The sequence below is a fragment of the Papaver somniferum genome, chromosome 10 (assembly GCF_003573695.1).
Source record: "Papaver somniferum cultivar HN1 chromosome 10, ASM357369v1, whole genome shotgun sequence".
NCBI classification, from domain to species: Eukaryota; Viridiplantae; Streptophyta; class Magnoliopsida; order Ranunculales; family Papaveraceae; genus Papaver; species Papaver somniferum.
Window position 1 is genome coordinate 4,148,748 of NC_039367.1, and position 14,127 is coordinate 4,162,874.

The following is a 14,127-nucleotide window of genomic DNA, read 5'->3' on the forward strand; positions in this document are numbered from 1 at the left end:
AAAAGAATAACTTCGTAAAGACGAAGACAAGATATGATGCTCCCAATTGGAGAAAAACTAACTTGCAAAAGAATAGTCAATCCAATTCTCTTCCGAGAAATCTTGAAGAGAGTAATGGGAAGAAGGTTCTGGTTGTTCCTAAACGCACTCAGAAGTGGGTACCAAAGAAAGCTAATGATGCTTTGAGTGTGAAAAGGAATGATCTTCCATAAAATTCCATGACTATGGAGAAGGAAGTATCCATGATGTTGGAACTTAACAAGTTTTTTGGAAAAATGGAATTGGATGTGAAAGGCTCTAAAAGTGATCCCTTTCATGATAATCCAAAGGTCAATTATGGTGAACAAGACATTGTTCACCCCAACACAACTTGATTGTGTTGTAAGTGCATCCTCACCAAGGAATGCCTTGCTATGTATACGGTGAGGGAAGCAGGAAAATTGGGGCGCACAGATTATGTTCGGTAAGGCTGTAGAATTCAATTGGATTCATCTAAAAAGGTATGTCTATAAACTTGAGTAAGATTTGTTCTTTTATTCACGTACCTGTCTTATCGTTCTTTTCTACCTAACTTGATCTGTGTTTAAGGTTCTTAAACGTTTAGGTTTGAAAATAGTAGTCCGGGATGTTTGGACTTCATGGTACACCTACCAGGTATGCATAACATCTTTTAAAATCAAATTCCAGTGGTTTAAGTTCGTGGACTTGAAAATTCGTTTGCAAACCCGTATGCATACTTGACGTCGATATTCGGTAAACTTTTTTTGGCCGTAATTTCTTCGTCCGAACTCGGATTGACCTCATTCTTTTTGCAATAGCTTCCTATTTGAATTCTATTCAAAATGGAGATGAGAAACCTTGAATTTGGATGAGTTAAGATTGGTATTTTTCCTGACTCTTGTTTTTGAGTATCTTGCTCCGTTTCGTTGCACTTGTTCCATTTCTCTTGAACTTGGGCACTTGGATTCTTGGAGTACTACTCTTCTAAGCTAACTTGTAGCTTTTAAAAGAATGTTGTTGGTGAATCACAAAGAAGGAAGTTAAAGAATGAAAAGTAGTACGCCGTGCTATGGAATTCTAGAAAGTTCACAATCATCCTATGTGAATTATGGTGCATGGTCGTTATTGACTTTGTATGTTCTTCTTTGTTAATAAAATCTTTTTATACGCCTGGTAAAAACTTGGTAGGCTAGGAAGAGATACCTACAATTATTCTAACCGCAAGTGCACGGTGTCAACAATGTAAACAGGGCAAATACGGGTCGAACCCACAGAGACTAGGTCGGTGTAACCTTGAATTTCAGAGCCTTACTTTACTAATTCAAATTAAGAGGTTGTTGTCGATACGACAAAGGTTATGAATGATTAGATTACGCAAACAAGATTAAAACAAACACAAAGAGAAACAAGGGCTTCGAATTCACCTCCTAAATGCATAGAAATCCTAAATTTTATAAACCAGTTCTCCTTTCAATCAAGGAGCTATAGAAGTTCTAGCCTCAAACTACCTTGAAGGTGTGATAAATCTCTTTTTCAAATGGATAATGTAACATCAGCAAAATATGTCAGTTCCTAGCATTATCTATCTGTTTAAGGCATGGATAATCACAGATTGAGCTAAATCAGTTCAAATAGTGCTTGAAAACATAGAAAGAATTATTCTAACAACCATGCATGCATGACATACAAGGTGAAAGTAATTTGATGTTTTTCAGAGATTCAATTATGCTTTCAATAAAAGTTCCATGAAGAACAAAGTAAAATCAAGCCAAAAGATTCTAATTATTTAGGGGTTTCATCTCAACCCTAAGAAGAGATTAAAACATAACTAAGAAAATAGAAAATTTAAATTACATATACTACAGCTTGTTGCACCGGCTAATCCGGGCTTGTTTTTGATCTACATCTGCCTCCCCTATTTATACAAAACTCTCCCAAATTCTCAATCCCATTTTTAATGAATTACAATTAGAAAATTAGGGATTTGATGTTTTTGGAACTCACCACTAATGCATAGTCTTCATTATAGCCACCCTATTGTCGGTTGATGACTCGATGTAGTTGCCAGTATAACGTCAGCGGACATAATTCATCATATCATTTTCCTTCTTGCTCAATCAATCAAGCCACCCTACCTATCGCTAGGTTACAACGACAAGAGGAAGTTGATGGTTCTGACCATAAAATGAGAATGGGTTTTGGTTTAGATTTTAGAGATGAGAAAAAGGCTACTAGACAGAGTCTGAGATAAGTGGGGAAGAGTAGCTTTCTCGATGGTGATGGTGGAGGTATGGGTTTAACAGGGAGAGGAAGAAATTGGGAAGTGAATGATCCGGTGATGTCGGCATGATTTGGTAAAGCACTGAAGTTAGGTTTCTAGAGGAAATGGTATGGTACATTACACGTGTGAATCCAAAGTTGAGTGGGTCTTGGTTACCTTTATGGACTCTGGATTTTATATCTCGGACCGTGGAGATTTATATGAACTAGCATTTCCATTTCTTCTTTTCATGTGACTGCCAAGAATGCTCCACTGCCTCATTTATCATTTAACCGTACGACTTTGCAAAAACAATCTCTAATTGAACCGACAGGGGGCAACACCCTTGTAACTCATCATTTTATCAATTCCTTGAGCCAACAAATGCCTCCAAATTAATTTTTTTACGCTCCATTCACCGTCCCGCTGATCTCTATTTCATCATTTGCTCAACCACCTATAATACAATACAAAATGAGATTATTCCGACAAAATTACTCGCTAATGGACATATGCACAATATACAAGATTTTGACATAAAATAGAACATTAAAACACTAGAGATGTGATAAACAACAGCAAAATGATCTAGATATATGCATTATAAGGCACTGATCACACCCCCAAACCTGAATTTTGCTCGTCCATGAGTAAAACAAAAGCTAAGAAAAGTTCTAGGACAAAATATAAGCTCAGATTCCATGAAAGTGATACCTGCATTCAGTTTTAGCTCACATCAATTGGATATGTCAATCTAGCTTTCCACGGCACAATTCTAGCATTGAAACAACTAAGGACATGGGATAAGAATGTAAAGTGTATCTGCCTTAGACATGCATAGAGAATGATTTACTCTAGGAAGTTGTGACTGCCAATTACTAAGAGATAGTTTTTAGGCTAAGAACTGAATTCAAAGCCAAGCTAGCTGTCCGGCTTTACAAGAATTGTGAATGTTCACTTAAGAGTTGGTGATATTTCAGTTTACCCGCATTGTACATCGATGGCTACACCCTCCTTGCATATTACAAGACCATTTACAACACATAACAACAAAGAACATTGACTGCAGTATTTACATCGACTACTCTCATTTTGAGGAAAGAGAGACACTTTATAATTTTTACTGAAGTAGAGCATAATAGCAAACAATGAGTACTTTTTCTTTTCTTTTCTTTTTCTGATTTTTTTTTTTTTTTACTATTGAATTTTTCATCTGACTTTGCAAATACAAGAGATACGAACACAAGATGACGCAACAACTTTACACAAAATCTCAAAAATACATTACATGACACTTTTAGCAAGAGGCACCCCTTTTCGATGCACCCGGTCAAATTCAATGGTTGCTTTCCTTAATGTATCCTCCAACTTCTATCCCAGCCAACCAAAGAACAAGCTAATCAAGTCTCATTCAGTATTCTAGATGATTGGCAGCCTACTTAACCTATGAAACACCGACGCTATACACGCTTGGTTGATCGTGCATGTGCAAATTTTCTATATCACATGTGAATTGTACTAGAATCAGGGGTGCCTCATCATCTAGACTAAGAACCCTAACATATCATGCATGCACAGGTATCATAATTCAAGGAAAATGAGCTCATTTTTTCATTTTTCCATTTTTATATTGCAGAGTTCAGTTTAAAAATATAGCACAGTGACAGTCGATGGTATCTACTTTTCAACCCCAAACCTAAACTAAACATTGTCCTCGATGTTCCTAATAAACAGAATTATAACAACATAGTGACATACCATGAGTAACATGCTGAGTTGGAGAAAAGGAAAGAGATTACCAGATTTCAATGACAGTTCCAAGTGAGAACTCTTTTATTAGCGGTTATAATCCAATCAGAGATCAGCTGAGTGTGGCATTAGATTAGCATAAACATATGTACCACAGTAGTAACAAAAAAAGGGTACAAAGTACAGAGACTCAAACTGATTCGGAACAAAATGCAAGAAAGATTCACCATAGATCAACAATCTAAAGAGTTGAGGATCAACCCAAAAGAAGACATGCAGAAATATCGACAGCCTCAAGCATATATAACATGACAAGGTAAGTAAGACTACGGATACAAATGAGCTACCCCCAAACCTGAAATTTTCAAAGGATACGCTTTTGGGCACAAAATCTGACAATTTCAGGGGTTCATCATGCACAAGGTCTAATTCGAAATGGACTTTGTCAGTGGATGGCAGAGAAACGGGTGGGGATTCCAGATGTGGTATCTCAATAACAGGATATTTGGTGGACAAAAAGTCCAAAAGAATTTGAGATGCACATAACTCTAGCTCTAGGTTTGGAATTTTCAACAACTTTGATTCGGCATACTCTAAATAAACAATTTCCAAGTCAGAAGCAAGACCATCAATTTGCGACTTTAAGCAGGAAAATAGATGTGCCCAAGTTATATTCATTTTTAGGCTCAAAAATATCACCACGCAGTCTAGTTCCTCCCCAGTCAGAAGCGATTAATGCCCTATCATGCTCACAGTCATTGAACAAATTAACAAGCCCTGATTCAGAATAATCATCAAAAGATTTATTCTCATGCATAGACAAATCATAAGAAGCATCATGTTGTGACCTAGGCATGGCATCAGACATGTTAAATTTATTTTTATGCATAAGAACATCATTGTCAACAGCAAATTTAGCCTTCTCTAAGTCAGACACAAGTTGCCTACCATTCTCTCGTTCACAAAACAGTTGCACAAGACCCAAATCAGCACCATTGCGATGAATATCAACATTAGAAGAAACATTATCAACGTAGGTTTCTACATTATGGTCTAGCATTTCAGAAATACAAGACTCGGAAATTTCATTTTGAGAATTAACGACCTCCTCTAACATTGTATCATCATCGTCATCACAAATACATGAAAATCCTACTTTGTCAAAACCATTAGTGTTTTCCGTCCATACAGCTGCCTCTAAAATAGGTGAATATGGATTGACATTTTCAGCAATAGGGTATGAAACACTATATTCAGAATTAAGCTCATCGGGAAAAACAAACATTTCACATTTATAGTCCACATGCTTATCACTTCTTTCATTTTCATTTGGTACAGTGACAACTTGACTCACCGCAGGTTGTAAACCTTGCGTAGAGTCATCAATACATGAAATATTCAGATTGTTTCTCCTTCCTGGTTCACAAGTTGATGAGTATAGGTTATTCTCATGCATTTGATGGGAAGTATTGGCACAATGCAATTTAGACTGCTTAACGGCATGCAATTCAGAGCAGTTCTCAATCAAATGGCCTAAGCTATCACATAAGATACAAAAAGAGAATTCAGTCTGGCTACATAACTTGGGTGCATCAAATTTTCATTTGTGCACCTTTCTAGAGCTTCAACTCTCCTAATTAAGAATTCTATATTTGTATCAGAGCCAAAATCGACATCTGACTCATGGAGATCACCCATATCATGTGACATTGTCCTAGTTTCTCTAATGGATTCCCATTGATGGGTTTTCTCTGCAACTTCAGCTAGAAATGACCATGCATCATCCACAGTTTTATCAATGAACTCACCATTACACATAGACTCAACCATGGCTCGAGATTTAAAGTCTAGACCCTCATAAAGAATTGCGACCAGTCTCCACTTCTCAAAGCCATGGTGAGGACACTCGAACAACAAATCATTAAACCGTTCAAAATAATGAAAAAGTGTCTCTCCATCTAACTGGACAAAACAATTGATACTTTGACGAATATCAATGGTCCTATGATGTGGAAAGAATTTTCTGAAAAATATATTTGTGAGTTGGTCCCAAGTGGTGACTGACTGTGGTCTCAAACTGTAAAACCATGATTTAGCCCTTTCTTTTAAAGAAAACGTAAACAAACGCAACTTTAGAGAGTCCTCGGACATATTTTCAAATTGCATTATCTGACAAATTTGCTCAAACTCTCTTACATGATGATAGGGGTTTTCAGAATCATCCCCTCGAAATTTCGGAAGCATTTGTATCATGCTTGCGTCCAATTCAAATGGGCCATCGGTCTGGGGTAAGACAACACACGAAGACAAACTCACTCTTGCAGGATACATATACTCATGGAGAGTAGGGGGCGGTTCTGAATATCAGCCATTTTCATCCTGTACATGTATATCACAGTTAAAATGGGGTTTCAACTATGTCCTCTTAACCAAATCTAACTAGGCGGTCATCTTGGTCATTGGAAATGAAATCATAATCGAGTATGCACAGCATACTTCCCAACAACAAATTTATGAGTATACCAACCAAATATATGCACAATTCAGATGAAAGATGCTTACGGAAGTGAGAAACTAAATCATGATAGCATGCACACCGTACATTACAGGAATTAAAAATATGCACAGCAAGGACATAGACTCAACAAGTAGACATGGCAATCATTTATCACAGAAGCATCATTCACATCATTGTTCAGGAAAGTTACCAAACGGGGGTAGGCATGACCACCAGATCTATTCTTCCCTTCTTTCTCTTCTTCCTTGGTTTGTATCGCAGCCTTGTCAGCACCTGATAGCTCAAAAGAAATTTTTCAGTACCCAGATACGAAAGCACAAAGCAAGGAAGTAAATAAATTAAACCTATTGACACCTACAGAAAATGAAATGATATGTTACAGGATGACTATGACCTCTAACTACAAATTAAATCAGTAAAAGAACGACGAAAAGCTAAGCTTATTCTTGTTTAAATTATCAATAACAACTAAAACACTAGTATTCTATTACAAAAAAATTGCAAGTGGGAAACATAAATGAATTGACAAGGTACAAAGAGATTCAAAGTTATACTAACAAGACCGAAAATAAAGAGAAAACATAGCTTAAGACGGAAGGGAAGAATGTTGCTAGACTAACACCAATAGACACACTAAATAAGCAAAAGCAAAAATAAAAGAAATAATATGAAAAATATATACAACTGATGCTTAAACAAACTAACACAAGTACTAACGAAAGCTAAGACTAACCCCATGTAATACTAAAACTACAACTACTTACAGTAAAAGACAAAATGAAATGCTAAAACTTCTTAAGACCTGCAGGTTTAGAGATAACTAACTTGACTATTTAAACATGACAGATGCAATCTTAACCAAAATGCAAAGCTACAAGACAAGTGAAATATGAATCAAAAGGCTAGTGAACAATGAATACTTTCGAACTAAAACTTAAAAAAAAAATGAAACACTAAAGAATTCTATACTATTACTATGAACGCTAAACAATACAAGAGCAAACTAAACCAACATATACAAGATACAGAGCAACAAATTCCTAAACGTACTATCAACACAAAAGCTACAAATACAAAGGAATCAAAATGGAATGCAAATTCAAAAAGCTACAGGGTAAGGTCTAATTATGTACAGTCCTAATATATTACTACAAAGATATTTTATGACTGACAACTATATTACTAACAGCACAGCTACAGGTTTTGATTTTATTTTTTTTGATTAAATTGCTTGTAATCTAACTATAGGGCTGAAGCAAACTAGAAGAGATATGATAGCAATGACAGAATGCAAAAGCTACATATTTATAGTCCCCGGCAGCTGCGCCAAAAACTTGGTAGGCTAGGAAGAGATACCTACAATTATTCTAACCGCAAGTGCACGGTGTCAACAATGTAAACAGGGCAAATACGGGTCGAACCCACATAGACTAGGTCGGTGTAACCTTGAATTTCAGAGCCTTACTTTACTAATTCAAATTAAGAGGTTGTTGTCGATACGACAAAGGTTATGAATGATTATACTACGCAAACAAGATTAAAACAAACACAAAGAGAAACAAGGGATTCGAATTCACCTCCTAAATGCATAGAAATCCTAGATTTGATAAACCAGTTCTCCTTTCAATCAAGGAGCTATAGAAGTTCTAGCCTCAAACTACCTTGAAGGTGTGATAAATCACTTTTTCAAATGGATAATTTAACCTCAGCAAAATATGTCAGTTCCTAGCATTATCTATCTGTTTAAGGCATGGATAATCACAAATTGAGCTAAATCAGTTCAAATAGTGCTTGAAAACATACAAAAAATTATTCTAACAACCATGGATGCAGGACATACAAGGTGAAAGTAATTTGATGTTTTTCAGAGATTCAATTATGCTTTCAATAAAAGTTCCATGAAGAACAAAGTAAAATCAAGCCAAAAGATTCTAATTATTTAGGGGTTTCATCTCAACCCTAAGAAGAGATTAAAACATAACTAAGAAAATAGAAAACCTAAATTACATATACTACAGCTTGTTGCACCGGCTAATCCGGGCTTGTTTTTGATCTACATCTGCCTCCCCTATTTATACAAAACTCTCCCAAATTCTCAATCCCATTTTTAATGAATTACAATTAGAAAATTAGGGATTTGATGTTTTTGGAACTCACCACTAATGCATAGTCTTCATTATAGCCACCCTATTGTCTGTTGATGACTTGATGTTGTTGCCAGTATAATGTCAGCGGACATAATTCATCATATCTTTTTCCTTCTTGCTCAATCAATCAAGCCACCCTACCTATCACTAGGTTACAACGACAAGAGGAAGTTGATGGTTCTGACCATAAAATGAGAATGGGTTTTGGTTTAGATTTTGGAGATGAGAAAAAGGCCACTAGACAGAGTCTGAGATAAGTGGGGAAGAGTAGCTTTCTCGATGGTGATGGTGGAGGTATGGGTTTGACAGGGAGAGGAAGAAATTGGGAAGTGAATGATCGGGTGTTGTCGGCATGATTTGGTAAAGCACTGAAGTTGGGTTTCTAGAGGAAATGGTATGGTACATTACACGCGTGAATCCAAAGTTGAGTGGGTCTTGGTTACCTTTATGGACTCCGGATTTTATACCTCGGACCGTGGAGATTTATATGAACTAGCATTTCCATTTCTTCTTTTCATGTGACTGCCAAGAATGCTCCACTGCCTCATTTATCATTTAACCGTACGACTTTGCAAAAACAATCTCTAATTGAACTGACAGGTGGCAACACCCTTGTAACTCATCATTTTATCAATTCTTTGAGCCAACAAATGTCTCCAAATTAATTTTCTTATGCTCCATTCACCGTCCCGCTGATCTCTATTTTATCATTTGCTCAACCACCTATAACACAGTACAAAATGAGATTAATCCGACAAAATTACTCGCTAATGGACATATGCACAATATACAAGATTTTGACATAAAATAGAACATTAAAACACTAGAGATGTGATAAACAACAGCAAAATGATCTAGATATATGCATTATAAGGCACTGATCAACGCCTTTAGTAGTTATTCTTGGTATAAATCCGGGCGAAAAAGAATGATTCTTCCCTCTAAGGACAAATCATCTTGTATGTGCATTACGAGTTTGTCTTGATGCCTAGTAAATCTTCTATTTTTCATGTTTTTGTTAGAAGAATAACTAGAGTTTGGAATAGCCATTATTGTGATTACACATAGCTGTGTCCAACGTTTTCATCTTCGTGTTTTTAGATTTACTGGTTTAAATTCTAAAACTGTTTGGAAGATGATTTTTGCAGTATTAATCTTTATGATTTTATATATTGCAATTTATTATGGGATATATGTGTTTGCGTCCGTGAACTTGAATGTCCCATACCTTGTCAAAAGTAAAGTCGTTCATGATCGTTATTCATGTATTGATTTAATGATGAATAGACTTTTGACAAACACAAAAGTTAAGCCTAAGCCTATATTGTCAATTCTTTAATGGAAGATAGGTTAGAATCTTTTGTGAACAAGGATAAAGTCTATTATTGTTATGCAAATAATGATTGAAAAATAGAATAGATCCTTACGTATTCCACAGTATTGATCTTCTTTGATTCATATCCTATAAAATACTGTGAGACTCCGTAATATGTCTTATGTTGAGCACGATACGACTAAGTTGATTATTTTTGATTAGCTTGGTTGGTTGTTCCGTAAGGTATGTTATGTTGAGCATTTGTAAACTAAATTAATCATCTCGTTTGGTTATTTAGTTAATTGCTCCGTAAGTTCTCTTATGTCGAGCAAAACAAATGACAATTAAATTGATTGCTTTCATGATTAGTTTGGTTATTTGTATTCCAATTAGATTAATTATGGGTTCTCTTGTAATTAATCTAGTTGAGCATTCATATATTCCATAAGATTTTTCTTGTGTTGAGTATATGAACGGCTATCTTAATCATTTTCCAATGGTTTTGGTAGTCATATGTTCCGTAAGTTTACATATGTTGACTATAAACAATTAAGTTGAACAACTTGTGTATTTAATTTGATTGTGTATTCTAATTAAATTAATCATGGGTTTACTAGTGATTAATTTGATTGAGTTTTTAGATATAGAAAATCACTTATCATGGTTCTTGGTGTCCAATAAAAATCCTTCTTTCCTCTCGAAATTAAGGTCGCTCTTGTTGTTCCCTTGGGAATGACATCAAATGGGGGAGAGTTCTTTTGAACTTGTGCTTAATGGTAATATCTTGAGGGGTGTGCGGCTGTGGAATTTTAGAGGGGTTATCTTGTATCTTTAAACTCCTTGATGAATGCTATTAGCTTCGGCTATATGATTGCATCTAAATTAAGATGATGTGCGTATTTTATTTTAGTCATGAAATGTATCTCGTGGAAATTTCATTATGATCCCGTTCTTGTACCTTTACCAATTTTATTGACAAAAAGGGGGAGAATTAATATGTAGTTCACACTACAAATACATATGGTTTTCGGATCATTGAGTAAGGGGGAGTGGTTTCCATGATCGAGATGGAGTACTGACTAAGGGAGAGTGATACATATCACCATAGTATTATTGTTGAAGTTGTGATACAATTGGATTTAAACACTGTGTAGTAATACTATGACACTTTATAACGATGATCGAGAATCTCGAGTTTTCTCATCGTTATGGCTACGGATCTTCAACAACGGTGATGCTAAACTTACAACCTTTGGGATCATTGGAGTACTTGGAAGGACGAAGATTTCAAGGAATGTTGAAGATTAGACTTATGGAATAGGAGCTACTAAAGTTTCATTATCTTTTTTGTATTTAATATGTATTGATAGTTTTGTCAGTAAAATTGACAAAGGGGGAGATTGTTAGAGCACTGCTTGGTCAAATTCGCATGCGTTGCTATCTCAAGCATGTTTGTCAATGTTAGTGATCAAAACTATAAGTCTTGATTTCTAGTCTATTATAGCTAAGTCTCGGACTAGGATAGTAAGTGTAGTTGAGTTCAAGGACTTCATGGCGATTCATCATACAAGTGGAAGAACTACTCAAGGAACCGGTGGAACTTCTCGAAAAAAGGTATGTGAAGACTTGAACTTATCTGTCACTCAAAAGTCTATCTATTCTATATCCTACTTCTTGAGACAAAAGTCGTATGCTATATATATAGACTTAGATTATACACATTTGGTATTTCGAGCGGAGTATACCTCGTCTATCTATATCTCGAAATATGTGTTGGTAAGTGTTTCGCTTCGATCATGTTTTTTTTACCTAGTGACGCAAGTCATGTATGTTTCGATCATCTTGAAAATTGCTTTGACGAGAAATAGTGTAACAACTATATAACGTCCTCTAAGAAGGTTTCAATGATTGGAATGAGAGTTTAGATTACATAACCATAGTGGACATAAGTATGTTGTGGAAACACATATGTGCATAAGTCCCATGCTGGAAATCGGCTAGTAGCCAAGTCCGCGAACTGCCGAAGTTCTCAAACCCTAGAATTTCTGTTGAGTTATCAAACTGTGTTGCGTGAGCCAAGTCCATGAACCCAGTCCGCGAACCAACGAAGCTCTCGAACCCGAGAACTTCTGCTGAAGTTTGAAAATTATTTCCAGTACTTCAAGTCCGCGAACCTAGTCTGCGAACTTGTATAGGTTATATATCTAAAGATGATTTCTGAACTTAACTAATAAATACTAAGGAATGCTTTTGCAAACAGTGGCTACAAAGTTCATGAACCGATTCATGTGAATCGAATCATCTTTGCTTCAATTGTGTCTTGTGTAGTACATGAGATTTCCTTGCAATTGAACAACTCTCTAACTAGTTCATGTGAGTCATTTGAACTAGTTATGGTGAAGAAGAAAATGGTTGGTATGAAATGCTCGAATGGATAACCTTTTGGTTGAATATTATTGAACCAACAATGCACACGTTTGGGTACGGTTTACAAACCTAGAAGCGTGCAGTTCATTTGTGTATGACAAGCTAAGATTTTGATCTAACGGTTGAGATATATTAGCTTGAATCTAAATCAGTTTTTCATCTAAAGGTGGATAGCGTTTACTTTGTGAGCAAGGAAAAACCCTGATTTGAAAGACTATATAAGGGGACATCTAGCAACTCTACAAAATAACCCCCACAAGTCCGTGTGTTACTAGTTTGTAAGCTAGAGTCGATTCTCCTTTAACCTTTGGTTTTCTTCTTCTAAAACCAGGTTAACGACTTAAAGACTTTATTGGGATTGTGAAGCCAGACCGATACTAATTTTATTGTAGTTGTGTGATCTGATCTTGCATCTTCTATCGTACGAGTACAATCAGATTGATTGGATTGATATCGTGATAGTTCTTCGATAGGCAAGATATAAAAGTAATCACAAACATCTTCGTCTCATTTTTTGTGATTCCACGACGTCTTGTTTCACTACCATACGATTAAGATTGTTGTGAGGTGATTGATTAATCAAGGCTGTTCTTCGGGAATATAAGACCGGATTATCAATTGGTTTCTGTTCACCTTGATTATATATCAAAAGACGAAACAAAAACTTTAGGTTTTTTCTGTGGGAGACATATTTATCCTTTGATAGACTTTTCTGTGTGAGACAGGTTTGTTTATTGTTAAAGCCTGCGATTTTGGGTCATAACAACTCTTAGTTGTGGGTGAGATCAACTAAGGGAATCAAGTGCGTAGTATCCTGCTGGGATCAGAGGTGTAGGGGTGAAACTGTACCTTGGATTAGCGGGAGACTGATTGGGGTTCAACTACAGTCCAGTCCGAAGTTAGCTTGGAGTAGGCTAGTGTCTGTAGCGGCTTAATAAAGTGTGTATTCAATTTGGACAAGGTCCCGGGGTTTTTCTGCATTTGCGGTTTTCTCGTTAACAAAACTTCCGGTGTCTGTGTTATTTTTTTTCTGCATTATATTTGTTTATATAATAGAAATAATACAGGTTGTGCATTAGATTAATCAATTGGATAGTCCAACCTAACGGTTGTTGATTGATATTGATTGATCCTTTGACATTGGTCTTTGGTACCTTCCAAGTTCATCTCTCTTTGATAAAGACTCGCAGATTTCTATTTGCTTGAGTAAATATCAAATTGAGAGATTGAGATATTAACTCTTTGAGATACTTTTACCGAGATTGAGTCTGACTGTCTAGTTGATTCTCTAGAAAGTGTTTCGGAGTTAGTCCATACAGATTGCTAAGCGAAATATTGGGTGGTGTTGTTAGACCCCCGCTTTTTCACTATTAGCGAGATGATCAAGCACAACAAAATAAAAATAAAATAGCGAAAAAAAATAAGCTAACCAAAACGGAAACTAACCCTCGCTTGCAAAATCAAAACGGATAATCAATCAATAGTAAAGGCTCTTTCATGGAAAATATTTTTTTAAAGTTGTAGAGAACAGATGAAATTCAAATATGCACATTCAGCCTCTATTCAAGAAACTGCGATCATTTACCATTACATTCAAATGATATAAATTTATCAAATCAGACATGCTCGGCGGTGTGTTCCCTTCAGAGTTCTCATGAATTCTCACCACGTGATGGATCTACTAGTACTGCCTATACCCGTTTTTACTCTA

General features: G+C 35.9%; 1 protein-coding gene across 5 annotated transcripts; it reads right to left on the reverse strand.

Moving 5' to 3' along the window:
* Positions 1-1,723: 1,723 nt before the first annotated feature.
* On the reverse strand, positions 1,724-9,118 carry LOC113319007. Of its 5 annotated transcripts, XR_003345005.1 has the most exons (4): positions 8,685-9,118; positions 6,718-6,800; positions 2,890-2,974; positions 1,724-2,717 (listed from the first exon to the last, which is right to left on the reverse strand). XR_003345005.1 is itself a non-coding variant. In XM_026567312.1 (2 exons), exon 1 carries the CDS (start codon positions 5,463-5,465, stop codon positions 4,638-4,640), a length of 828 nt encoding a protein of 275 aa, XP_026423097.1. In that variant the 5' UTR covers positions 5,466-5,857; the 3' UTR covers positions 1,724-2,717; positions 2,890-4,637. The 5 variants fall into 5 exon arrangements, 1 of the variants encoding a protein (XP_026423097.1); XR_003345004.1 differs by having other exon boundaries at positions 1,724-2,974; positions 8,685-9,110; XR_003345003.1 differs by lacking the exon at positions 2,890-2,974 and having other exon boundaries at positions 8,685-9,063.
* Positions 9,119-14,127: the final 5,009 nt, after the last annotated feature.